Here is a 22,395-nt window from a genome sequence, read left to right on the forward strand (position 1 = left end):
ATGAAGTGTTCTTGCAGCTCTCCTAATACCGGTGAAATTATCACATGGCACTAATTGCCTGTTATCTCGTTTTATAACACTAAAGATTTTTTTTGGTCCTTGGTGTGTTCAAATAAAAATAGAATTTAAGGAAACATAATTGATACATCATGCTGTTTTTACAAGTTGCTGGTGGTAAGTAAACAATGCCAAGTTTGCCCTGTTGAGATAAAACATCCAAGTTCTGTGATCTGTATTTGCTATAGGGACAACCAAACTGGATACAGAAAAATAAGTTATTAGGGGATAAAATATTTTTCAAGGAGTTGTACCTCATTGTTTATTCCCTATAAAGCATTCTGTCTTTTTCACTGAACATCTTTTATACAGATATCAAAGGAATCATTTTAAAAATCAATAACCCATTACCAATAAAGTATATCTTTAAATTTAAACGGTTGCCTCCACACTCTTGAGATTCAGCACAAAGTTACTGCATATTATATTCTGAATGTTCTCTTATTACCTACCTATTCAGGTTATATATTATTCTCAAGTTTTAGGATTACATGTTTTTCTGTTTTTTTTTTTAATCTCACTTCTAAAATCTAAAATCTTTCCTACATGAAATAATTGGATTAATCTTTGTACTGCTATTGTTATCCCCCATTTCAGTTAGAAAAGTGTGTACTGTTTAACATTGTAATAGTATCCACAGAAATTTGACTCTCAATGGATTATTAGCCTTCTGAATATGTATTTGTCCACATCTAAATGGGAAACACAGATGAGCAAGGAAGTAACAAGCAACTTCGAGTATAAAGATGATGGATGTGAACATAGATTATGTCTCTAGGAACTTCAGACCCAAGTTTCATTTTTGTAATTCTACCTGCTTCTATACATGTCACCAAGTAGATAGTGTGATGGTAACAGTTTTTCTGAAATAAACCTGATGTTATGTATGATGTTGGTGTGTCTAGGCAAATGTAGGTAAATGACAGTGCCCCAAGGAAATTGGGCATAGCCAGATAGCTGAGCAGCAAGGCTGTGTCCAGATAATTTTATGTCACGGTTTCCTTTACTCCTCTCTGAACTGCCTTACCAGTGTTGGTAACTTAGACACTATTGGGTGGAAGCTCTCTAGATGTCGGTCCAAGGTCTAGAATGATGGGTAGAGGATGACTTCAGTTGGGCAAAATTGCTCTGGATTTATATACTCATATATGAAGATACTTTCATAACGCCTCAGTTCTAGACAGTAATAATCTTGGCTGTCTCTCACTGCATGTACAGTATTAAGTGTATCATCTGGGTAACTTCATGAACTAGCAGCCTGTGAGGAGGTGGTCAGTGGTGTGCTGAGGTCATATTACACATGACACATAGTGTCTGTAGGTATCAGTTTCTTCATTTGTGAAGTGGGGAGCATACTAACTCTTGCCAGCTATGACATTTTATACTTTGTATATGTATGTTTGTGTGTGATACTATTATCCAGCTGTAAAAGAAGTTCATGTGGATTTTAGGTCATCAGTCTTTTCTTCTTGTGACTGTTTAAAGGCTGCCACCTAGTGGCAATCAATGAGTACTTTTTACTGTAGATGGTTGCCTAAGATATTAAAGAGATTCCAGGGGATGGGGAGGAAATGATGATTAACAGAATGTTTACTCTAATAATAAAAAGGCTCACTTACAAATGTAAAAACGTATCTTTTTAACGTATTCTCAAATTGATTTGTTTTTACATATTTACGAATAAAAATGCTCCTGCATTATATTTTCCTTACTCTCATTTGTAATCTTGTTTATGTTCATTACATCTTGGATAATTTTACTAAGCTTTTATTAATTTTCATCTCTATTTTTATAAAAATAAATCACATAGGCCATTTAGAGAGGATGACTCAGAAGTACAGAATAGATCACAAAGTCAATAAAGTGTGGATTGTCTTTGGAGTAGATTTGCAATATGATTATTAATAAAAAAACTGGTGAACATAATTCATCTTAAGTATTAATACTACCCAAACTTTTCTTTATTCCTACTGACACTAAACATAGAAATTTATTTATAAATATTTTATTTGTTGAGAGAGAGGGAGAGAGGCAGACAGAAAGAAGTACCCTTGATAGAATCTCGTCCTGCTGTGATCTCCCTACCCTTCTGCCCGCTAGCCAGCCAGGATCATGGGCACACACAGCTCCTGTATGACACGGCAGCATCTTACTGCCTGTGCCACTGCTAGTTTTTGTTTTCTGTTGGAACTCTCATAAGGAGCAGAGACTATTTTAGCTCATTTTTTTGTGTATAATAATACCTAGACTCAATAAGAAATTGAACATTGCAAAACCAGCTTTCAACTTAAGGTTGCATGAAAACATCAGACTATTTCTTTGTTTATGCCTCCATCGACAAAATACAATTCAAGTTTATGTTATACATACTCAGATGGTCTAGGAGTCTTAGAGAGCATTTAAGACTCATCTCTAAGCATGGACTGAATTGTCAGTGGTGTAGGAGTCAAAAGGGATTTGATTTTCAAAAGGTGAGAATAATAGTCTAAGGACTAATCTTTAAAATGTGAATTTTTCAGGCTGTTATCTACTTACATTTGAATAGATGAATTTGCTCATTTATCCCACTGCTCTGCGAGATAAACATTTCTATATGAATGTTTAAAATTATTAAAGTGTACTAATTCCTTTTTGGAATAGCTTTTATGTCTCCCCCCCAAAATCATCATTTACATACTGTCCTCTGTCACTTCGACTTCTCCTTAGTTTGCTTCTCTGCATCGTCAGCTCATATCTGAATTGCTTACTGTGGCCCGGTAGATATTCTCCTATTTACACAGGAGAAGCTTCTTTTATACTTAAACTCCAATTTACTTAATGTATTTTTTCTCAATGTTTGCTACTAATTATAAAATATATATTCTTTTATAACTGCTTTGATCTTTTATTTTCGCCTTTAAAGTCTGTAAAGATTCTTCAGGGTTAATGAGCTGGAAAACACTTAACAAGACTTGTGGGAATGATGAGGTTAGGGACAGAGCATTTCCGGAACTGAGTACGTGGCTGTTCCCCAAGCTGCCTTCGAAATGTGGGTTAGGAGAAGGATGGAATTTGGCAGCCAGAAATCATTGCTCACTTCTCTGAGAACTAGACATGACTGGGTCACAGTGCCTTTGTCTCTGCCTTCCCATTGGTCTTGTCTATCTCTGGAGATGAGGAGGAAATAGTGTGTCAAAGTACCAAAGAACACTAAAATGTAAAAAAGTGAAAAGCCTGTGTTAAATGTCTACTGTGTATCAGGAACTATACACAGCATTACACTGTAAGAAAGATTAAAATCCCGCACATTTCAATCAAGGGGTTTTCACATTTTAGGGGAGAGAAGGAAACCAAGTTGGCACGTACATGGTTTACTGTAATCTAAGACAGACAAATGAATTTAGAAATTGTTGATTAAAATCCCGTGAAAAGCAAAAGTCAACCCAAAACGAAAGCTCAGTCTAGAACAATGTTGAACTAAACACGAATTTATACAATTATTTCAAGAAAGCTGTTCACTTAGAATTGAATATATCGAATAACATTTTTACCTGGCCCATATGCCAGCGGTAGAAGCTTAAATCAGTGGTGTCGATGTAGCTGGTGAAATTGCCATAGGTGGCTAGATAATCATTCATTTCTGAAACAATGAACACTCCACCACCTTCAGGAAGTCTGTGCTTTAAGTTTTTGACTGTGTACATATCTGGCAGGGGGTTCTAATTTCCTTTGCTTGTTTTTCCAGGGTCCTCGTGGTCCTCAGGGAATTGATGGAGAACCAGGTGTTCCTGGGCAGCCTGGTGCTCCGGGGCCCCCTGGACATCCATCTCACCCGGGACCAGATGGCATGAGCAGGGTGAGTTGTGTGCATTTTCCAGTGTCATATTGAGGTAATATACTAAGTTATTGATTTATTGTCATTATTTTGAATTGTGTCAGTTCGGCTATTAACACTTGACTGTAAGAGTAGTTGGTGAATGCAACACTACTCTGACCAAGAATCAAACCCAATAAATCCACACTGACTATCTGAAAAATTCAAAGTAGCATTTTATTTATTTATCTTTATTATTATTATTTAATTTGCTAGAGGGCATGCGTGCTCACCAGAGAGAGAGTGAGAAAGCCCTTTCCCATATGAGATGGTCATGCCACATCTCCTCTCTCCATTTCTCCCTTTGGGATTTTGGGCACCCATGCACATGTGCCCAGCACGTGTTTCCCAAGAACCACAGGAGTCGGCCCTGTGGAATCTAGTCTCCCCAAGCATCATACCACCAGCTGGTCCCACAGTAACGTTTTAAAAATGCGCTTCTTCAAATTATTTGTGTTTCTCAATGTCAGTTCTGAACTCCTTGAACTTTGCCCTTTCTGTCGATTCTAAAGGACCACTAATATATTGACCCTATTAAGAAGAGAGAGGGAGAGAGAGAAAGAGAGAGAGACCTGTGTTCTGTAGGCTCAGAATGCTGACAAAAGCTGTGCCATATTCTTCACACCAAGAGAAAAGGACAGATTCATGATAATGTATATGAGGCCGTTGAATTGACACTGAAAATGCTGCCTAGTTATTTCCCACCTGAAGTAAAATAAACATAATGTCTTTCTGTATCTACCTTGTTGAATTGTTAGTGGCATACACAGAGAATTTGAGTAGATTACATAGCATAACAAGGAAACATATGGAGTCTGAATACAATTTTTGTTTTAAAACAGCTTAATACATCTGTTTCTCAAATGATTGTAGGAGAAATGGCCAATTTTCCTTTGAACCATATGCATATTCTTTTCCCACTAAAATCTGGAAATTAATAAAACTCCTGGAATGTATATGAACAATTTTAGTCAGCTTGATTAGCTGGTTTTCGGTTATGAAAGAAGATCGTTAAAACTGTTTCTAATTCTTGGAACATTCAGGGATTCATTAAAAGAGCTATACAATTTTTTTTATCAAATTATGTACATACAATTTAAGCTGTCCATGAACAAAGAAAAAATAGAATGCCACATAAACAAAATAGTCTAAGTGGAATATAGAATATTAGGGAAATGGAAAGAAATGTTTAACAGACAAAAGTTAATAAAGTTCTTATTGGGAAAAAAAACACGTTCTGTAATTTTTGTCTTATAAAAATATAAGACATATAAAATAAATATGTATTTTAAAAAGCTTCTTTTAGGCTTTGCTCAGATGTTTTGCATGCTCTTACCATGAGAGGAAATCTGATAAAGAGATTAAACCGGAAATCAATGAAATCAGTTAGATTGGCTTAATATTTATCAGAATGACCAATGCTTTCATTAAATATCAGACATTTGTCCCATTGCAGCAGTTCTGAAGCACCATACTTACAGAACACTCTTGCAGAAGAATGATCAATCAAAAGCACTGTAATAAAAAACAGAAATTAAACTTTTTCCAAGATTTAAACTCAAACAATTAAAATGATCTCATAAAAGTCAGTCTAAGAATTCCAGAGAATGTACATTTCTCAATTGTAAAGTTTGTTAATGTCCATCTTTTTCTGTGAAAATAATGTTAACATATCGCTTTTACAGCCATTTTCAGCTCAGATGGCTGGGATAGATGAAAAATCTGGACTTGGAAGTCAAGTAGGATTGATGCCTGGCTCTGTGGTAAGCATGGATTTCGCTGATAATCAAAGTATTTGTCAGAAAATAATTATAAAAACAAAGTTGTGAGTTATCTTCTCAAAAACCTACATGTGATCTTCTTAGCACATCCATTTATGTTTTCACCTGTTTAATTTTACTATGTACCAGTGAAGAGCCCAGGGGTGTTTCATTCATAACTATGCAAAGTATTTCTTGACATTAATAAGGGTTGTGTATATATGTCATTTAATATTTGAAGACAATAAAGGCTTTTAAGTCATATAACGGCAACTACTACCACAGTGAAAACTGTACCTTTAAAATAAAAAATAAAAACAAAAATGTTTTATGGTGGTGTTAGAAAGAGTGACTGCGCAAAATTTTGAAATGAGATGTGTCACTAACTTCTATTTTTATTCTTTCCTACGTATCTTGATATTGTCTGGCTTCCTTATTTCAACAAATTGAAGCCTGGCTGGGCTTCCTCATCATCTTTGTATTGAATATTTGTGTTGAATTTCTTCAATAGCCAGAAAGATTCTCATTTTCTCTGGGCAAGTAATTTAACCTGAGTATTTGGAGCAATGAAATCACATTGACTTAACACTTTCAAACGTAACTCTCCTTTGCTGATTTGCTCATGATGTAATTCAAAGGCATCCTAGATTAATGAGATTTTGGGCATAGCAATAACAAAATCAGACCTCAAAGATAATCACCCTTCTGCTCTTCCTTACAACTGATATTATAAACACCTTAAAAATTATATATTTTTAAAGTTAGCAATAGTATGGTGTCCTACAACTGATATTATAAACACCTTAAAAATTGTAAAAATTGTATATTTTTAAAGTTAGCAATAGTATGGTGTCATTAAATTATTATATTGGCATGAGTTTTTAATCCATTTAGAGTTTATATTACATATGAGTTTATTTATTTATTTGGAGAGGTTTTTGCTATAGAGTGTGTGCGCTCGCCAGAAAGACAGAGAAAGGGAGAAAGAGAGATAAAAAACAAAAATCACCCCCCAACGGGATGGCCATGCCACAATCCCTTCTCTTCCATTCTCCTCTCAGGATCTTGGGCACGCATGCACATGTGCCTGGCGTGAGTTTAAGCCACCAAGTTCAAAGGGAGAGAGAGAGATAAAAAACGAAAAATCACCCCCCAACGGGATGGCCATGCCGCAATCCCTTCTCCTCCATTCTCCTCTCAGGATCTTGGGCACGCATGCACATGTGCCTGGCGTGAGTTTAAGCCACCAAGTTCGGGACTTGAATGGCAGTCAACTACATAGAAGTTCAGCGATCTAGCCATTACACCAACTGCTGGCCCTCATATGAGTTTATTTTTTAATGAAGCTTTTACTTTCTTACTAGCTAAAATATTTAATCAATCCAAAATTAAAAAAAAAATAAGTTTTGCTGTAAGAATATGCTTGATTTTAACCTAATTAGTTTTACTTTTAAATTATTTTTAAAAACTTATTTACTGCCTCGGAGAGAAAAAGAGAAAAATTTTCTTAACAATGTCTCATGCTATGATCCTTCCCCCAACCCTTTGCTTACCACCCAGGATCATAGGCATGTGTGTTCTCTACATGTTCAGGTCATCTGGGGAATGAAGCCTAGATATTCCATACGGCCTCAGTGTTGTAGAGCATGTGTAACTGCCACACCACTATGGCTGGGCCTAATTAACTTTACCTTTTAAAAATCGTACTGATATATGTTAATACATTTTCTAGATCTGCATTTTCCCTTTCTTACTTTTGTTATGCTTCATTGTAATAATTTTGTATTTAAATGAGAAAAGCCCACACAGTTTCTTTCATATATGCCAAAAAGAAAGCAATAACCAGAAAATTCAGTGCTCCCGATAATTTCAAACTGGCATTTAAAATAATCTAGTCATTATTGTTGATAGTTTTATAAGCCTTTAATTCAAAAATCTTCATTTATGTTGTTAGAGAGAATTAACTGCCATGAAGCCATAGAATTATATAGGTAATTTGATAACTATGCCTACCAAGAGCTTTCTTTCCTTTTTTTTTTTCTTTTTGATATTCTGGCTTAGCAGAACTATTTAAGCATGCAACTGTTCTTGTCCTAAAAAACATTGGGTGTACATAGGCATATCATTTACTTTACTTTATGACACTGAGGGTATGTGTAAAATCATCCCTAATGTGGTCCAAGTTTTAAACTTTGGAGTTATCTGCCTTCTAGTTGAGTACATTGGGAGAATGTCATCATCCTCTGTCAGCTTCATTTTTCTGGATTCTAAAGCTGATTCAATGTTTTTGAAATATTTGACCTATTTGTTATGCATACTATGAAAGTTTTCTTCTCATTTGTTTTCAAGGGTCCTGTTGGCCCAAGAGGACCTCAAGGTTTACAAGGGCAACAAGTAAGTCTTTTTATAAATGAAGTACATAGTAAACTAAAAATAGTAATAAAACAAATTAGGTCTATGAAACATGACTGCTTTTGGCTGGTCTTCAAATTGCACACTGTAACACTCACTTCTAATAGGATGCCTTAAATAATTTTCACTCACTTAGAAATATGTGCAGTATTTTTTTAGTTTCTTCATGAGGCTAAATTGTTATCTGATTTCTTTACATGACTGACATCCAACATCAAGAATTTGTGCCTTTGCTTTTGAAATAACAGATGTTATATCATGATGCAAGTATCGTAATTGGCTATGTTCCAACTCTGAGTAATGTAATCAGATGACACAAGGTGATCCCCACATAACATTATTTGAAATAACATTCAAGAAAGTCACTCCATGGAATTATTTTTAAAAACATAATACTATATGCTTTCTTACTATACCCATCAATACCAATAAATTAGTAATGTGGAGCTATTTTATTTTCTGTAGTGACTTACCAGGCATTAGGAAACTGATTTTGGAAAGAAAGAAAAGATTCTTTAGCTGAGTCGAAGTTACCACATTGTCTTTATTATGTGTATGGAGTTTTATATCAAGTTACTCATAAATAGAAAAGGTATTTGCTGATGATGGTGATGAAGATGATGATGGTGATGATAGTACTACTGAATGGATACTCAGTCTGTGTCAGCCCTATTCTGTAATCCTAGAAAACCCTATTGATTTTCTCAATAGCCATAACAACCTTAATGAAGTAAGCATTATTATTCTCATTGCCTCATTGTACAGATTAGGACAGACTTAAAGACAGATTAAGTAACTTGATCGAAGTCTCATAGCTGATGACTAATAGAGCCAGCAATCCAAACTATTACACTATATTTGAGGGGACTACAACAAGTTCATGACAATTGGAATAAAAGAATGAAATATAGGTGTAAAAAAGAAATTTGAAACCCATATGTACTTTTTCATAAAATTGCTTGTCCATGAACTTTTTGAAGACCTCCTTGAATTACAGAGTATAGAACTTAATGTTCTGTTTTTTTTTTTTTTTTTTTTTTTTTTTTTTTTTTTAACAAATTTTGTCCATGAACTTTTTGAAGACCTCCTTGAATTACAGAGAGTATAGAACTTACTGTTCTGTTTTTTTTTTTTGGTTTGCACATATTATTTGTTCTCAATTTTAGGGTGGTGTAGGACCAACAGGACCTCCTGGTGAACCTGGTGATCCTGGACCAATGGTAAATGTCAAGTAAGCATGTTGGCCCAATTATCTATGGGTCCACTATCATAATGATGTTATGAGTTACTTTTTTTCCCCAGATCTTCATAATGTAGCAAGTAATGACAATTCAGTTTGGGAGCCTTAAATCCTAGACTGTACTTAAGTAATATATTCCTTGTAGCAGAGCATTTAAATTCAGTCTAAATATAGTCAGTAGGGAGTGCTGAGGTATTTGCATTTGTGTAGTTAACTCCCTCCCCCCTTCCCGCCCAGCACAATCTCAGGAATACAACATAAAATTCAAAATATTAATGAAATTATTTTCTCTGGTTATTTTTACTTGTTTCAACAATAGTTTGGATTCTGTCATTGCTAGGTATAGGTAAATATTCTTCTTCCTCTTTTTGTGTTGTTTTAGGGTCCCATTGGTGCACGTGGGCCAGAGGGCCCTCCTGGGAAACCTGGTGAAGATGTAAGCTACCTTTTGAAATTTGCTTTGAAATTTTGAAGGTGTGAAGAAGGAGCTACAGTATTAACAAGAATGTTCTGCATCAATTCCCGCTTCATTATCTCCACATTTAAGCCTCTACTAAATTAAATCTAAACTGGGGAATTCAGAATGGGACGTTCTAAAAGGGCTTTTAACTTCGATAGTATAATATTACTAGGGAATGTCTGCACACCCCAGGTTTTCCACTAAGCCGTCTCCATGAGATACTAAAATTATTGTCATAATAGCTACAACTGTTGCTGGTGGAACCACTGAAGACCTGAAAAATATGTATATACATTTCGCTGATGGCAATACATTATTATGATGTCCTCATTAATGGACTATAGTGATATAATATCAATATGTCTTCCCAGTGCAAAAATAAATAATGTCTTCAGTTGGATTTTTAATGAAAGTTAAGACTCAACTCCAGATTTTAACATCAGAAACATGTAGTTACTGAACAATGTGATTTAGTAATGTAGAGTTACTTTTCTAGATTAGTTTTTTAGTTGTATCAAAATAGAGGATAAAATTAAGAGTATGTGATTAATTTTTATATGACACTAGTCCAAGTAAATACTTCCTCTTTGTAAGTCATGATATTTATTTAAGAATATTGTATTAATTTGGTCATAGAGAAGATATCTCATCAATGTATTTCTTTATCACAAGAAAAGAAAGGGCAAGTAATATTTTAAGGAGTAGTGTTTTAATTCACCGCCCCATGGTCACATGGAATTTCATAGCATGTATGTATAGGTATGTGTGTTTTTGTGTGTGCAAATGTGATAATGCAGTTAATTAGATCAGACTGGGATAATGTATATCCATTTCTTCTGGAAAATTAGTGAAAGTTTCACAAACTGACTTATAAAATGGATTTCTATCAGTAATAGAAACAAGTTTTTATTTTTGTTTGGTTTACAGTATTTAGAGCATTGCACATAATCTTTAAATTTTTTTTATTTATTATCATTATTTGGTTTAATTTGCTTTAGAGCACAAGTACTTATCAGAGAGAGAGAGAGAGAGAGAGAGAGAGAGAGAGAGAGAGAGAGAGAGAGAGAGAGAGAGAGAGAGAGAGAGAGAGAGAGAGAGAAAGAGAGAAAACAAACCACCAGGTCTGGGATTTGAACCACTGTTGGCTATGAGGGAATCTAGCCCATTAATTACCACACCACTTGTTGACCCCACATGAACTTTTTAAAGAAGATGTTTTATTTGCAAAGACTTATCTGCTATTTATTTGTCTACTAGTCTTAGAGGAAAACATTTAAATTCCTCTTCACTTCTTTTTTTCCCCTCACAAGGGTGAACCTGGTAGAAATGGAAACGTTGGTGAAGTAGGATTTGCAGGATCTCCGGTAAGTTTTTAACCTATCGATATAATAATACAAACATAAACTTCAAAAACCAGAGGACATTCAGATTAACTCACACAAAATGCACTCTTGGGGAATCGTGTCCAAATGACACTCTTGGCAGTTCCCAGGGTACTGTCTCCTTGAACGGAAACTCTGCCTCTCTTCATCCCTTTGTAGCTCACGTATCCATTTCTCTTCTCTTCACATGTGCTAAATTGTTTTTGTTTTAGTTTTTGCTTGCTGTTATAGAATTCTCTGTCTCATCTCTGTTTTTCTCTTCCCATCCCTATTTCCTCTTCTTCATCCTCATTCTTTTGAATACCTGGTCCCTCAGTTTCAGTTCTCTGTGTCTATGCACCTCCCCTCACCCAGGCTAAGCAGTACTCTGAGTATCATATCACACACAGGAACAGAAGTGAAACACTCAAATCAGCCTCAACTTACCACCTTGTAACTCAAAGGAGTCGTCGTCAATGGTCCTTGTCTTAGCATTTTGGAAGAGAAAAATAGGAACCCACCAAAGCAACCTACCAACCAAAAATTCCACAAAGAAATAATGCATTTTGTTGTTTTACATTTTGGTATACAAGCCTTCTCTATTCAGCAGAATAATTTCTTTCTTTTTAAATAAATGGAGGAAAATAGCAATTTACACAAGGTTGTTGGCCCAGGATGTTTAATTTATGGATTATTTTAATAAGAAAAACACACCAAAAAAGCCACCTCAGGTGTTTTTTAACCTCAGCATCATGTTCTTGTGTTTTTCTTAGAGATTTTGTAGAATTGATTTTTGGAGAATTTTTAATATATTTTTAAAATAAAAATGAGTTGGAAATAGAATATTAACTGCTAGTCTGGAGCAGACTCTGGAGAACGCCCAAGTGCGCAACAACTGTTCTGAATTCTCCTCCACTACCAAACAACCTATATGGCCTTCTTTTGAACAAACATTGAAAATATTTACTTATTTTTTAAAAAAATATGATGACAAAGAAAACCAAAGAGAGAAAATATGGGAGATGTCCTGAATTTCAATCGGGTATGCGCCATTCGTACTTTTTTTTCAATGCGTGGTACTATTTTCTTCTAGAACTTTCTTTTTTTAAAAAATATTTATTTAACTTTATTTATTCATTTATTTATTTTTAATTTAACCAGAGAGAGACAGAGAGAGAGAGAGACAGAGAAAGAGAAAGTTAGAAAGCAAGCCACCAGGACTCAAACTGTGGTCAGCCATGTGTGAGTCTCCAGCTCCGTAACCATCACACCACCCACCGCTTACCCCCATTAGAACTTTTTTCTCTCAAGGATGAATATATACTGGTTTATGTGAACAAACCATTATACAACTAGACTGCAATGCTAGTTTTCTGTACTAGAAACAGTGTTTGGGAAAAAAATATATCCAGCTAATAAGAAAAAAATAATTAAAGTAAAATGAACTCACAATTCATTGCACACACATGTATAAAACACCAAGTAAAGGCAAACAAACAATGTTCCTTTTATCAAGTTGTAAAATGTCACAGGGCTTTTTCACAAGAGCAATAGCTAATTCCAGCTCTCTGCTTTGTGTTAGCACCAGATGAGTAACACTCCGAGAGCCAGAGAATTATATTGCAACCTTACATACTCCAAACTGAGTACTGAATTTTCAGAAATTAATTTTTTTCTGAAATTGCCACCGGTTCCTATTTACAATTTACAGCATCTCAATCCTGTTTATCTTTTTTATATATTTTCAATACTTTTATACTGTTCCACATGTCTAAAGCAGTAGTTTGAAAGAGAGTTTGTTGTCTAGATTTTATCAGCTGGGGACAATAAATTGTGGTCAGGATACCTCTCTGGCTGCTCCCTAATCCTTGTTTCAGTTGAGATTCTTGATTAACGTTCTGGGCCCTATAATCTTATCACAGGATATGCTGATTGCCAGCCCTCCTAACACAGCTGCTTTCTCCTCTCTTGGCTTACCCCAGGGCTAGATCCTTGGCCACCTGGACATACCCTGCACCCTTCCTTTCGCTGACGCATTACTTTGCTAGACCCTTCTCTGGGATGTGCCAAACAGGCAATGGGGAAAATTAGAGAAAGAAAAACAAGCCAAAAAGAAAAAAAAAAAAAAAAGAAAAAAAACATACTTGAAGATTCCTATTCTTACAGTTTCTCCTCCCCAACAGTCCCTGCACTAATTCAGTCTCCTACTTTTATATCCTATTATGTTTCCAATGCTTCTACCGTTCCATACAACCAACAGTAATGCATTACTCTCTGTTTACTTTGTGAAAATTGATGAGGTTCGATGTGAGGATTTTTAATTTTCTTTTCAAAACAAACGAAAGCTGATCTTTTACAGAAAACTAAGAATATTTATTTTCAAATATAAAACCAACCCCCTGCTTTCTTTTTCTTCCCTCGTCAGCTTGCGAAGTAAATGCAGGCAGAAGCAGGAGGTTTAGTCATCAGTGCAGATGTCTTTCTCGACCGTTCCAGGCATGACCCTCTTGTCCTGCTGCATTCTCGTACACACTCACAGCGTGGCCCCTCTGTAGGAGGAGCAGTGCCCTGCCAGCACAGCACAGATGCGCTCTGCGAGCTCAGTGCGGCAGCGTGGGACTGCACTGTGATGACAGTCCTGGGTCAGCAGAACGAACATTTTTTATGAGCATTAGTACATCTGGTTCATTTTCTTGTTATATTAGGGATATGTAATCACATGAGAATTTCCCCACAGGCCATAAAAACCAGTTAACCTATTATTTGCGATAACTCAGTTATTCCTCAGGTTTAGATGGGTACTGAATGGCTTGTTCAAGATAGAGGGGAGACAAAGCAATACAAGGGAGCGCTCCAGTCAAAAAACTTACAGCATTTTGCCTGTCAAAGCATTCCTAACCAGAGATGTAGAAACAGAAGAATTAGTGGGACTCATTTATTCAGGGAACGTGATTTGATATACTCTCATTGTGATAACTCTCTCTACAAAAAAAAATAAAAAAAGTAAAATAAACTTTTCCTTACAAGACATAACAAAGACATACTTGCCATTACGCTAACTGCTGGTTCCCTTGCTTTGATGTTTTTATATTACGTTCATTTATCGAGTTGCTTATTCAGTCATTTAGTAAATAGTGAATTAAACCAATAATGTGCAGAGCATAAGGATTTTGCTATCCATGTAAGATTGTGCTCAGACAAGAGAACTTTTTGAAGAAAGATTTATGTTAAGCAGTGTGAGACAAGTAAATCTTAGACCACTTCTTTATTTATATGTTTATTTAATGATTAATGATTAAATGAAAACTAACTGGGTTAGACATTAAGTGCCAGGGAATATGGAGATTAATAATAATAATAATAATAATAATAATACTTAATGATGAATAATAGCTGATAGCTTCAATCTATGATATCGAGGTGCTCAATCTACAGTTACATTGGTAATGGCAATTAAATGCAAAGCCAACTTGATGTATGCAATGAGAATATATAAATAATGAAGTCTCTGGTCTATTTTAAGGGATGACAAAGAAAAAGTTTCAAGCATAATTTCAAAATAGTTTTATTAGTAGATTTGATTTTTCTCTTGCATTTGTGTCCCCCCCCCGTTTTTTTTTTCTTTTGCTAGAGAATATACATGCTTGCATGAGAGAGATGGGGAGTTGGGAGCATGAGAAAGCACCCTCCATGGGGAACGGTTATGCCTGTTCACCATCTCTCTCGTTTTCTGGAATTTTGGGTACACACACACACACACACATGTGGCCAGCATGTTTTTCATGCCATGGGTTTGGGACTTGAACCACATCATTGGCCATGTGTGATCCAGTTGTCTTGATCATCATGCCACTGTTGGATATCTATGGTTTTATTATTTAATGTGCTTCAGTGGGAGCTGCTTAGAATTATCAGAAATTAAGAAACTGTGTGAAAAATGATGTCTTTCTTATATTACCTGACCTTTCTTTCTGTTGCATATTGTATTTCCTCACTGTTTTTTAAACAATCATAAATCTACAAAGCTTCTCTTAAACATTTCATTTAAAAAAATTTGATCATATAATAAAATCCTATCATTCTGTTGTTAATATTCAGAAGTTTAGAGAAAATGACAAACATTGGCTTGCTACAAGTGCATTTACTTTTACACCTCAAACAAAATCCAATATAAAGGAAAGAAAGTATACTTTTACTTAAATTATTCTCCAAAATTTTTTTCCTATACTTAATCTAGTTGATTCACACATTGAACATGATGATTCATGTGAATTTACTTGTAGTTTCTTCTGCTACTAATTAAAACACAGGGATATCATTTGAAAACTTGAAAATGTCATCAAATCAGTAGCTGACATTAATTCATGTTTTTGTGTAAGTTATGTTTTTTATTTCTTATAGTATGTTTGCTTTGCTAATTTTCCATCACCCAGATATATTTTAACAGATTAAAGTATGCTGCCCTTTTTTCTTGTTTAGTATAGCAGTGAAAAACTGTACCAGATTATATTTTGGAAACAAAAAATATATGAAGCAATTTCCTATTTTTAATTATGACTCGAAAATGCCTTATGTATTTTGTTTTTCTTAGGGGGCTCGAGGCTTTCCTGGGGCTCCTGGTCTACCTGGCCTGAAGGGTCACCGAGTAAGTTCAATCCATTGTAATCATCTCAGATACTATAGTTTACTGAGTAGGAGAGAATATTGCCTTTGAAATCTTTACAATTCCATTTGTCATTTGTCTTTAATTGACAGTTCTTGCAGTATCATCTGTGGCTATTGAAATCAAAATGCTTTTTTACATTTTATTGGAATTTCCTTTGATTCTACAAATATATTTTTAGTTTTTACTATGTATTGAATACTGTGATATGGATACAGCTTTGGGCTAATAAGTGATGCAGTTAAGAAAAGAAGTAATAACTACATAGTGGAGTAAGTGACATGACACAAGTGGACGATATATTAGGGCACAGGAGGGGTTCAGGAAATTGAGACTTGGAGGAAAATAGCACACTTCTTTTATAACTTTTGCTGGTGTACTACTTATTACTATTTTAAATATCACTCTGGATTAGGTCATGTTTTAGAAATCTATAACTTTTCTCTAAAGCCACCAAAAGATTTTTTCTTTGTAACTATAGATTAAATATCTACAATGTCACAAGTACTTCAAGGGTGCAGAAATTGCAAGTTAAAAATGTTATTTAAAGGAAAAAACTCTATTTTTTTTTTGTATTGGTAGAGGGCATGTGCACTTGCTTGAGAGAGACAGAAAGAGAGAGAGAGAATGAAAGTGAAAAATCACCCCCTAGGGACGATGGTCACACCATAATCACCACTCTTCCATTCTCCTCTTAGGATTTTCGGCATGTATGCACTTGTGCCAGGCATGATTTTGATGCCACTGTAGCCAGGACTCAAGCCATGGGGTTGGTTAGCTATGTGGGAACCAGCTGCCTTAACCACCACACCACCAGCTAACTGTGCTTTAATTTTCTTAAAGTAGACTTTCAGAGAGAAAGGTGAGCAGTTGGAAATATTTTGAGTAACAACTTTAAATTTGAGATTTATTTCCACAAGTCACTTTCTGTGAACTTACTTTCGGTTCTTTCTTTATGCTATGAGAATAAGAAAACAAAACAAAACAAAAAACCAACCAAAGAAACCCAGGATGCAAACACAAATTTATACTTTTCTTTTCAGGGACATAAAGGTCTTGAAGGCCCTAAAGGTGAAGTTGGAGCAACTGGTTCCAAGGTATTTGCATACTATCTTGATGTAACCTCTCTCTGTTATTTCAGTTCTTCTGCAACTACCTACGTGTTTTTCGGAGCCACCTTAAATATTTCAGGGGGAAAGAGATGTATAAATAGGTGGCTGTTAGGTAAATGCCTGTAATTTTTCATAGATGAGTGGTATAGGCTTTACCAATATAGGTGACATGACCTAACTATGCTACCAAGAATAGCCACCATAGCTCTGGGTTTCTGCCAAAGGAGGATGATGTATGATGATGTATGATGAAGGTGGCTCCACAAATCCACTCAATACAGAATGTTCACTTGTTCTTTTAAAAAAATATCTGAGAAGTTTAGATGATCTATTAACTGTGTTATTTAGTCCTCTTTTAATCCAAGAGCCTATTGTTTGTTTCCAAAATTATTTATGTTTTCAGAGGGAAAAAAAATTACTATGTATTGAATACTGTGATATGGATACAGCTTTGGGCTAATAAGTGATGCAGTTAAGAAAAGAAGTAATAACTACATAGTGGAGTAAGTGACATGACACAAGTGGACGATATATTAGGGCACAGGAGGGGTTCAGGAAATTGAGACTTGGAGGAAAATAGCACACTTCTTTTATAACTTTTGCTGGTGTACTACTTATTACTATTTTAAATATCACTCTGGATTAGGTCATGTTTTAGAAATCTATAACTTTTCTCTAAAGCCACCAAAAGATTTTTTCTTTGTAACTATAGATTAAATATCTACAATGTCACAAGTACTTCAAGGGTGCAGAAATTGCAAGTTAAAAATGTTATTTAAAGGAAAAAACTCTATTTTTTTTTTGTATTGGTAGAGGGCATGTGCACTTGCTTGAGAGAGACAGAAAGAGAGAGAGAGAATGAAAGTGAAAAATCACCCCCTAGGGACGATGGTCACACCATAATCACCACTCTTCCATTCTCCTCTTAGGATTTTCGGCATGTATGCACTTGTGCCAGGCATGATTTTGATGCCACTGTAGCCAGGACTCAAGCCATGGGGTTGGTTGGCTATGTGGGAACCAGCTGCCTTAACCACCACACCACCAGCTAACTGTGCTTTAATTTTCTTAAAGTAGACTTTCAGAGAGAAAGGTGAGCAGTTGGAAATATTTTGAGTAACAACTTTAAATTTGAGATTTATTTCCACAAGTCACTTTCTGTGAACTTACTTTCGGTTCTTTCTTTATGCTATGAGAATAAGAAAACAAAACAAAACAAAAAACCAACCAAAGAAACCCAGGATGCAAACACAAATTTATACTTTTCTTTTCAGGGACATAAAGGTCTTGAAGGCCCTAAAGGTGAAGTTGGAGCAACTGGTTCCAAGGTATTTGCATACTATCTTGATGTAACCTCTCTCTGTTATTTCAGTTCTTCTGCAACTACCTACGTGTTTTTCGGAGCCACCTTAAATATTTCAGGGGGAAAGAGATGTATAAATAGGTGGCTGTTAGGTAAATGCCTGTAATTTTTCATAGATGAGTGGTATAGGCTTTACCAATATAGGTGACATGACCTAACTATGCTACCAAGAATAGCCACCATAGCTCTGGGTTTCTGCCAAAGGAGGATGATGTATGATGATGTATGATGAAGGTGGCTCCACAAATCCACTCAATACAGAATGTTCACTTGTTCTTTTAAAAAAATATCTGAGAAGTTTAGATGATCTATTAACTGTGTTATTTAGTCCTCTTTTAATCCAAGAGCCTATTGTTTGTTTCCAAAATTATTTATGTTTTCAGAGGGAAAAAAAAGCACCCAAGAAGTGTAGAGGATGTTTTAATGAGAAGGATTGTTAAATAAACATATGTAAAAGGGTTTGGTTAAAATTTTTGAAAGTTTATTTATTCATTTCTTTCATGAAAGAGAGAAAGAGAGAGACAGACACTCTTGCTCCCCCCAACAAGGTCTTCATGCTGCGATCCACCCTTAGCTCTCAGTTTAAGCCAGATCAAATCACAGCACATGTGTGCACATCAAGTGTGTACAAGGAGACCTTGGACCACAAAACTATGACCTTCCTATGGGGGTCTAACATCTCAGAGTATTTCATCATTGCTGTGTTACCAGCTGACCCTAGGTTTTAAGTTTCTTATAATAAATCTTAGGGGAATATTACATTCAATTTCAGCATTGTGAAATTTCGCTTTAGGCATCTTTGGCATAGATATAGTTACTTTTTGAGACTAATTACTGTGGTTAGTTATGCATATCTATCAATTTATTTAAATCTTTTGTTTTAGGCTTATTTCTAAAGAAACTAAATTTCTATTTTATTTTGAGAAGTGATAATACAAAACATTTCTGAGATCTTTCATTAAAAGTGTGCTTTTCAAATACTATCTTTGAAAAAAGACCTTCAGAATTATAAACACAATTTATGCCTATTACCCTACCTGAGAGACTTATACAGGGGAATCATGTAAAAATAAAACCCTGTATTTAAAAAAAATAATACATTCAGAATAGGTGATATAAATATCATTTGGTGGTTTCTCATATGTAATCTCATTTTTGCTTTAGGGTGAAGCTGGCCCTACTGGTCCAATGGGTGCCATGGGTCCTCTGGTAAGTATTGATTTCTTTTTTTTTTTCTTTTAGTTTATTTATGGAGTGAGACAGATAGATAGACAGAAGCACCATCAATGAAGTCTCATGCTGTAATCCTTTCCGCTAGCCTTTTGCAGACAATGAGGATGATGGGCACCTATGTGTCATACTGCCTAGCACATACAAGTTGAACCAGGAAACAAACCTTGATCTTCCACATGGACTTCAGCATTGTGGAGCATTTTGCTACAGCTTCAGCACTGAAGCTGGACCATATTTGTATTCTTTTTTTAATATTGTGTAAGAGACTGAACTTAAAAATATAAAGATTTGAAGAATGGCGTGTTAACTAATGAAATAATATTGATTACCAGCTGACAAACACAACTAGAAAACTAGTCTCTTTTAACAGAAAAGGGCTCTTCCTGTAAATCAGTCTTTCTCAACTGCTGAATGCCCTTATTCTTTTTCTTAGTAATTGATCAAATCAGGCTTATTGTAGATTCAGCTCTTCAAAACTAAGTTTAGTGAAATCTGTTTACATAAGAAGTGGTAGGTTACCAATATTCATTAGTGGAGAGTTTTTGAAACTCACACTTGGTCTTAGAAATCTTGCTGGTTGGTAGCCAATTTTATTGAATCTCAGTTGGATTGAATAATATAGTTAAAGTACCCTAGAATTCAAATTATATGCTTTAAGGAATGTTTTTTCTCTCTCATCTTCAGGGACCAAGAGGAATGCCAGGAGAGAGAGGGAGACTTGGGCCACAGGGTGCTCCTGTAAGTATATTTTTTAAAAATTTCAACTATTGAGAAGTATATTTCAGCTCTTTTTTTCAGATTTGCTTTACTTATTCCACTTTTTAATGAGATTAAAAGTAGTGGTTACTTCCCCCCCTTTTTCTTTTAGAATAAATTTAGGTGTACAAAAAATTTGAATAGATACTATAGAGGGACCAGCAGTTAGCGTAATGGCTATGTCTCTGGACTCCCATGTAATTGACTGTGGTTCGAGTACCGGTCCTGGCAGCTTAAACTCACGCTGAGCACGTGTGCGTGTGTGTGTGTGCCCAAGATCCCGAGAAGAAAATGGAGAAGAAGAGATTGCTGTGTGGCCATTTCCCCTGGGGGGATGATTTCTCACTTTCTGTTTCTCTGTCTCTCTCTGTCTTTCTGGCGAGTGTACACGCCTATAGCAAAAACCTCTCCAAAAAAAAATTACTATAGATAGTTTAGTTTATGTAATATTTTTCATCTGCCTTTTTTTACTGTTAAATATCTTACATAACCATAATATACTTGGTGCTTATTTTAACATAAAAATGAAGAAAATATTTAAAACATATAGCAGCATGGAATATAGTCCATGGAAAAACATGGACATTGGGATAGAAATAAAATTATAATAATAGATAAACTTTACCAAACATTATTATATGCCAAGCATTATTCCAAGCATATTTATTTTATATTAATCACAATCCTAAACAGTAGTACTATGAGTATACCCTTTAAAGATCTAAGTCTTCTGCTAATCTGTTCTTGGTTTATCTTAATTATACAAATCAAGAAATATCCTTGCTATCTGATCATGTACCTTGAACCTGAGTAGGGGGACACATTCTATTAATTTTCTTCATGGTTCTCTGAAGGTTAGGTTATGCTGATTAATACTTCAGACTCTTGGTTCATTATACTGTATCTACTATGATTATGAAAACTAAAAAGTGTTTCCTGGCCTCTTATACTTCAGTATCTTGTCATCTCCATTACTAGAAGGAACCTAGGCTTAAAATACTCCCTCCTATTATCCCTGGACCACAGAGGACAATCATCTCTGAGCTTCCAATCTCTGCCTACTTCAGTGACTTTAAGAGTTTCCCCCAAGGTTTATAGTTTGAGGATTTACATTTAAATCTTTGATCTATTTTGAGTTTATTCTTCTTAATGGTGAGAGATAGGGGTCCAACTTCATTTTTCTGCAAAGGAATATCCAGTTCTTCTATCACTACTCACTGAAAAGATTTTCTTTTCTCCAATGTATTCTCTTGTACCCTTTGTCAAAGGTAAGTTGGTTATGGGATCAGCAGTTAGCATAACAGCTATGTTGCTAGACTCCCCTGTTGTTGACCATGGTTTGAGTCCTGGACCTGGTGACTTAAAACTCACGCCAGGCGCGTGTGCTTGCATGCCCAAAATCCCGAGAGGAGAATGGAAGAGAAGGGATTGCAGCATGGCCGTCCCCCCCGCCCGGGGGGGTGATTTCTCGCTTTCTGTCTCTACATCTCTCCCTGTCTATCTGGCGAGCACATACGCCCTATACCAAAAACCTCCCCCCCCAAAAAAAAAAGTATAAAAGAAAGAAAAGGTAAGTTGGTTGTATGATTTGAAGTTTATTTCTGGATTCTCTAGTATACTCCATTGGTCAATGTGTCTATTTTTGTGCCAGTACCATACTGTTTTGATTGTCACTGTTTTATAATGTATTTTTTTTAGATGTTTTTGCTATATGGCATATGCCCTCACCAGAAAGAGAGAGACAGAGAGACAGAAAGCGAGAAATCACCCCCCAGGGGAAATGGCCACACTGCAATCCCTTCTCCTCCATTCTCCTCTTGGGATCTTGGGTATGCACGCACATGCGCCCAGCGTGAGTTTTAAGCCACTGGGTCCGGGATGCAAACAGCGGTCGACTACATGGGAGTCCAGCGACATAGTCATTACGCTAACTGCTGGTCCCCTATAATGTATTTTAAAGTCATATAGTGAGATAGATATCCCCACCCAGCCTGTACTGAACATCTGCACTATGGCAGAAATTGAAAGATTCAAAGATACTATAGTAGGGAGAATAAGTGTTGATAAGAAAGACTGGAAGGGAAGGGAGTAGGAAGTTGCAAGTGGGTGGGAGAGGATGAGCAGG

The 22,395-nt window shown here is 35.6% G+C and overlaps 1 protein-coding gene across 1 annotated transcript in view; it reads left to right on the top strand.

Moving 5' to 3' along the window:
• COL5A2 (collagen type V alpha 2 chain) overlaps positions 1-22,395 on the top strand; it is a 173,385-nt gene that overhangs the window by 100,688 nt on the left and 50,302 nt on the right. The window contains 10 exon segments of the mRNA XM_027771572.1: positions 3,782-3,892; positions 5,596-5,673; positions 8,020-8,064; positions 9,249-9,302; positions 9,705-9,758; positions 11,093-11,146; positions 15,735-15,788; positions 16,850-16,903; positions 19,446-19,490; positions 20,199-20,252. Of these exon segments, the coding sequence (XP_027627373.1) occupies positions 3,782-3,892; positions 5,596-5,673; positions 8,020-8,064; positions 9,249-9,302; positions 9,705-9,758; positions 11,093-11,146; positions 15,735-15,788; positions 16,850-16,903; positions 19,446-19,490; positions 20,199-20,252 (603 nt within the window).

The sequence above is a fragment of the Tupaia chinensis genome, unplaced genomic scaffold (genome assembly GCF_000334495.1).
Source record: "Tupaia chinensis unplaced genomic scaffold, TupChi_1.0 Scaffold000225_1, whole genome shotgun sequence".
NCBI lineage: Eukaryota > Metazoa > Chordata > Mammalia > Scandentia > Tupaiidae > Tupaia > Tupaia belangeri.